This window comes from Balaenoptera borealis (assembly GCF_965194805.1).
Source record: "Balaenoptera borealis genome assembly, chromosome: 5".
In the NCBI taxonomy this organism is placed as follows: domain Eukaryota; kingdom Metazoa; phylum Chordata; class Mammalia; order Artiodactyla; family Balaenopteridae; genus Balaenoptera; species Balaenoptera borealis.
In genome coordinates, this window is record NC_138862.1 from 12,064,484 (window position 1) to 12,070,483 (window position 6,000).

Genomic DNA, 6,000 nt, shown 5'->3' on the forward strand with positions numbered 1-6,000 from the left:
ATACATATACACATACTAAAGATATTTTATATATTTTAAAATGTTATTCTTCACATCACTGATTGGAGAATGAATACATTTAAATATAAAATATAAAAGTTAAGCATATAAAAAAAATCTAAAAAAACCTAGTGCTTGCTCTCAGCATGGGGAGGCTGCTAATTATTTCTATCTCTGCATTCGAGAGAGTTGGAAAATGGTTGAGTTTTTAAAATCTATAAAAAGCAAACATTATATATCAATTATATCTCAATAAAGGTGGAAAAAATAAATCATAAAAAGGTAAGCATTGTCTTTTAATTGGAAAAAAAGTCTCTGTATAAAAGTAGTATTTTTCTTTGGTCTTAGAAGTGATACTGACGTAAAGGATACGGGGTTGGACTGTTTAACAGCCTCAATTTGGTTTCGCATATTATGTTCAGAGAGGGATATACTCTGATAGAGAGCTGAACAGATGTGGTTTCAGAGCTGACAACTATTCATAGGAACCAAACATTCACATAACAAAATCAATAGAGATACATAAGTTTATCACGTCACCCAAGCCCTACAGGAACCTGAAAAGTTCTTGACCACTGAACGTATCAAGTCTGAACCTTTCTGTTTATTTTTAAGGACTTCCATCTAGAGACCTATTTTATTTCTTATGCTTTTTTAAAAAACTGAAGTGTAGTTGATTTACAATATTGTGTTAGCTTCAGGTGTACAGCAAAGTGATTGAGTTTTATATATACATGTTGCAGATTATTTTCCATTTTAGGTTATCACAAGATACTGAATATACTTCCCTGTGTTATACAGTAAATCCTTGTTGCTTATTTTATGTATAGTAGTTTGTATCAGTTACTCCCATACTCCTAATTTATAACCCCCCCTTGCCATTTCTATTTTTTTTTTTTTTGCCCTTTATTTCTTATACTTCTAGTACAAATCTTCCACCAGTTGGATGCCCTCTCTTCTGATTTTTCCTTTTTGGCCCCTCCAAATAGCGTTTCTCTTCCTCTCTGACCGCCCAAATCCTCCAAGACCCAGCTCAAGTTTGCCCCCTAACAGAAAACCTTCCTCAAATACTGCAGTTCATGCCAACCTTGCTCTTTCTTTACACATTGCATCATGAATCTGCACCACTCAATTTCACACTAAAGTAGATGTACTCAGCACAGTACCCGACATCTAACAGGCTCCCAAAACTTGCTGACTGAAGATGTCTTTTTAAAAATTGCTTCTTTGGGACTTTGCTGGTGGCGCAGTGGTTAAGAATCCACCTGCCAATGCAGGGGACACGGGTTTGAGCCCTGGTCCGGGAAGATCCCATATGCCGTGGAGCAACTAAGCCTGTGCGCCACAACTACTGAGCCTGCGCTCTAGAGCCCGCGAGCCACAACTACTGAAGCCTGCGCGCCTAGAGCCCGTGCTCCGCAACAAGAGAAGCCACCGCAATGAGAAGCCCGCGCACCGCAACGAAGAGTAGCCCCTGCTCACTGCAACTAGAGAAAGCCTGCGCATAGCAACGAAGACCCAACGCAGCCAAAAATAAATAAATAAAATAAATACATTTATTAAAAAAAAAATTGCTTCTTTATGTTAAACACAACCTCCAACCAGACTGGAAGTTCCTTAAGGCAAGGTATATACAGCTTCACACTTAACCTGCATTTTTCAGAGTCCTCAGACTAACGCTGAGTTCACAGGAACTTTTTCCATATCACAAAGGACTGATCTTTCATGATGATAAATTACAATTTTTAAAAGACCAGCTTTTAAGTTTACTCTTTTCCCTACAACATTTCTAGCCTTTACTTCTGCTTCAGGACAAGGATGTTATCTCCTCACAGACTTTCTACTACAGGGGTCCTTGTATAGAACTTTTTTTTATTGGGATTGCTGCCTCTACTTTCCAGTTAGAGATATTATGGTATGGAGTCAAAAAAAGAAGTGACACCTGAGGAAACATTTTCTGACTTTTCTTTTTAATTTGGGGAGGTACTCATTGAGTCTCCTCATCCACATTTTTCTATTTTACACTCCTATTCTCCGAGACTTCATCACCGAATAGAATTACTTCCCCGTGTCCCACTCTAAACTTAATCCCCACCCCAGTTGTTGGAATTTTAGAGATTCTGTGCAGCCAGAGGACAGTGACTGCGTTTATGGGGTTAACAAAAGGCCTGATGGCATCTGTAGTCTCCAGCCCAGAATATTCTAATTCTAGTAATTCTGGGCCCTGAGATAGGATGCAGCAATTTGATACCTGGGGTACAGCCAGGTATTTCCTCAGAGATGAAATCCTTCTGCTACTAAGGGAAGGAGACCCTGGAGTTAGAGGCATCTTGGCATTTGGGAGACAAACAAATAATTGACTGATAAATGGACAGGGACTTGGAAATAGGTATTAAATAGGATTTTAGAGTTCATAGATTTTGTTCTATTAGTATTAGCAATATCCCTTTGATAACAGTTTATTTCAACATTTAGCATGTAAAGTATATAAAAGGGTACTTAATCCAATATTTCTATTTATAAAATTGGTTGCTTCAACCCTTCACATTCATATTGATGACTAGAAATGGTTTATTATATATATACATTTTTAGTATTTATTTATTTGGTTGCGCTGGGTCTTAGTTGCGGCAGGTGGGCTCCTTAGTTGTGGCTCATGGGCTCCTTAGTTGCGGCTCACCAGCTCCTTAGTTGCAACACATGGGCTCCTTAGTTGTGGCACGTGGGCTCCTTAGTTGTGGCATGCAAACTCTTAGTTGCGGCATGCATGTGGGATCTAGTTCCCTGACCAGGGATTGAACCCGGGCCCCCTGCACTGGGAGTGCAGAGTCTTATCCACTGCGCCACCAGGGAAGTCCCATGGTTTACTATATTTTTAAGTCTGACATAAATCCAGACACATACATCTATACAAATATAAATTTCCTCCCATATTTTGGATAGTTTTCTTAGACTAGGATCCCAGAGTTGCATTTACTAGGTTTGAAAGTATGAACAGTTTGATGATTTTGAAACATAGAGCAACATTATGATCTCAAGTTAGGGTTAACATTTCATTTAGTTTTCAACACTGCTATTCCTTTGAGAAAAAAGTAGATTAGTTAATTGAAAGATAACTAAGCCCTTAACATATAGGTGGATAATCAAGAACTAAATTGTGTGACCTTTTGAAAAAGTCTAGCCTTAGGCCCCAGGGCTTTGAGGCCAGATTCTCAGGGTTTGATTTCCTCCTAAAGCACTGGCTAGCTATATGGTCTCAGTCCACTCCTCTGTAAAATTAGGATAACAGTGCCTAGCTTTGTTCTGAAAGCTGAATGAGTTCATACCTTTAAAACACTAAGAGTAGTGCCTGGTACATAGTTAAGAGGACAATAAATGCCACTTGTGTATGAAGTTTATTTTAGCTCTCCTCTAATCTAGATTAAAATTGTGATCTTAATGAACAACCTCCTGGAATGTTAATTTTACATGAAAATTCTGGGGAAAGACTTTTTATACGAAAGCAAACATGAGTTGAAGGCAAAATTTTCATGAACAAAAGACTCCAAAGAAATTACCAGGGGTTACACCAGGACCCTAGTACCCATATACTATATACTATGTATGTGGAAGAGTTTGAGAAATAGGTGTGAAACAGAATAAAGGAAACATCATTTAAAATGAAGTCAGGAGGCCAGAAGCTGGAGCCTTCATGCACTTTCACTCACCATCAATTCCAGACCCCAGGAGGAAGAATTCTCCTCTACCAGCAACAAGCCCAGCCAATGGGAAAAGCAGCACCATCCTGAACTCTTGCTTTCCTCCAATGGACTTACTCTCAAAACAGCCCCACCCAACTTCCTCCTTTTTCTCTATAAAGTAACCTTCTTCTCTTTTTGTTGTCGGACTTGCCTAAGGTTTTTGACCTAACTTGCTTGTCCCAAATTGCAATTCCTCTGCTATTCTGGAAGAAACCCATTATGCTGGTAAAATAACTAACTGGCTGTTTTATTTTTTAGGACAAGATAGATAGGATACCATGTACCCCAGAAAATAAGGATATGCTTTTCTAAACAAACAGGTATCTTAAGCCCACGAGGCAGCCTCACCAACTCCTGGATTCCTGCTCTCAGCTGCTAGGCCCTGTTTGTCTTTGGGCCTCCAAAGACAAAGGGGGCCACCGAGTCCCCTTCTCACTACAAAGTCAACCGTATGAGAGCTGCCATTCCTCCATGCACCCCAGCTAAGTTCAGAAAGGCAGCAAATTAGCTTGGTGGCTCCCAGCCTTTGTATTTTGGCTTTGTATTTTTCTTTTATTATTATTATTTTTGATTAGATTGTACGAATCCTGAGGGCAGAGAAATGCTTGCAAACCTTATCCCCCTCCCACATGGGACCAAGTAACTGTTTACTAAATTGAGGAAACAGCAGCACATAGCTCGTGGCTAAAGCCTTGTTTATTATTAAAAAGTCCAGTCGAGCTGCCGGAATTTCCGGACGGAAACAAACTCGACACCAAAGCCCTCCCACACCCAGCCCCGCGGGGTAGGAGCCCAGGGAACAGGCACAGGGCCGAAGGGATGGCGAGGAGGGCGCCCCCAAGCAAGCGGTGTGGAAGGATCTTGAACATCACTTTCTCTCGTTTGATTTTCGAGCCCAAGTCGGTTTCAATGTGAGCGCTGCGACCACGGACAACCAGAGGTCTCCCAGAGAGGACCTCTGTCCCTCCCGGGTCCGAGGTTTCCCACGCCGCCGCTGTCCAGCCTCGCGCCCAGCCCCCGACCCATGGACCCCCATCTCTCACCTGAGGCTGCGGGCAACACCCACGGCGCCCCAGCGACCAGCACCAGGGTCGTCGCGCCCAGGAGCGCGAGCATCGTCCGCGGGCCGCCGGCAGCCCTCCAGTCACATCTTCTGCCACCGCAGGTAGGGCGAGGCGGCGCGAAGGAAAGTTGGGCGCACTGGCTGGCCCCGGGCCGGCGCCCCAAACTCGCCGAGCCCACCTCCGCGTCGCCCCGCCCCTCTGCCCACCGACTCCCGCGCACGCGCCGTTCTTTCTGCGCGCGTGCCAGCGTCCGCGCACGCGCGTCGGACACTGGTGGGCTGCACAGCCTCCGTTGCCGTCTCTCTGACCCCTCTTTCCGGCCCGAGACTGCACGCTCGCGGTGCAGCCTCGGGTTCCGGGAAGACCGCGTCTAACCGGAGGCCTTGACCCGGGCGGGAACGCGGAACTTTGCCAGTGCGTCTGCGCAAGCCTCGCGGCCTGGCCTCCGCTCCCCCGTCCTCCTCGCCTCCCCCGCACTTCCCGCTAGTAGCAGCCGGAGGCCACTGTCGGGCGCTCTCGTCCCTCGCCCTCCCCAGCCCAGGTAGCGGACAAGGGAGCCTGGGAAAGCGGTGTTGGGGAGGCTTGGGGATTAAGGGAGAAAGCAATGAGGAAGCTTCCGAGCGGGTCAGGCCGCGAAGGGTAGGCGTGTCCAGAGTTAAGCCTAGACACTTTGAGCTCCCGTTTTCCGAGCGATCTGGCCGGGGGCAGCACGGGTCCCTTGGAGAGGGTCGTGACGGCGTCCGGGCCTTGGGGGTGGTGTCCGGAACAGAGGTCTCTAAGGTCTTTTGATCGCCTACCCTTATCAGTAAATAATTTGAGTCCATTATTCAATGGTTATTTAAGTACGTTAATAACAGATTATGTACATTATAAAAATACACAAAAGGGAAAATGTAAAGGACGAAAGATGAAATAAGTAGTCAAAGGCGTAGCTGTTAATTATAAGAACTAAATTTAATGCTCAATTATAAAGTCAAATGAGTTTTGGTAAAGAACTATGTGCTTGAATATTGCCTTATAAACAACTGAGGTATAATTTGAATACCATGAAATTCACCCATTTTAAGTGAACAATGATTTTTAGTAAATCTGTCCAGTTGTTAGCCCTCATTTTTAAAAACCTTGGATTATTACTTTGTGATTCATAAAATTTTAGGTTTGGTTCTGAGTATGTCAGTGTCTTGCTTCCATTGAGG

The 6,000-nt window shown here is 44.1% G+C and overlaps 1 protein-coding gene across 3 annotated transcripts in view; it reads right to left on the bottom strand.

The window, feature by feature from the left end:
* IFNAR1 (interferon alpha and beta receptor subunit 1) overlaps positions 1 to 5,267 on the bottom strand; it is a 30,378-nt gene extending 25,111 nt beyond the window's left edge. For 2 of the 3 annotated variants that reach the window (XR_014245462.1, XR_014245463.1), the window contains exon 1: positions 4,784 to 5,025. Coding sequence is in view for 1 of the 3 variants with exons in the window: in XM_082395065.1 (XP_082251191.1) it covers positions 4,784 to 4,856 (73 nt within the window). In the remaining 2 variants the exon portion in view is untranslated. Of the gene's footprint in view, positions 1 to 4,783 lie in introns of all 3 variants that reach the window. The other variant, XM_082395065.1, reaches the window with a different exon arrangement.
* Between the last annotated feature and the right edge of the window lie 733 nt (positions 5,268 to 6,000).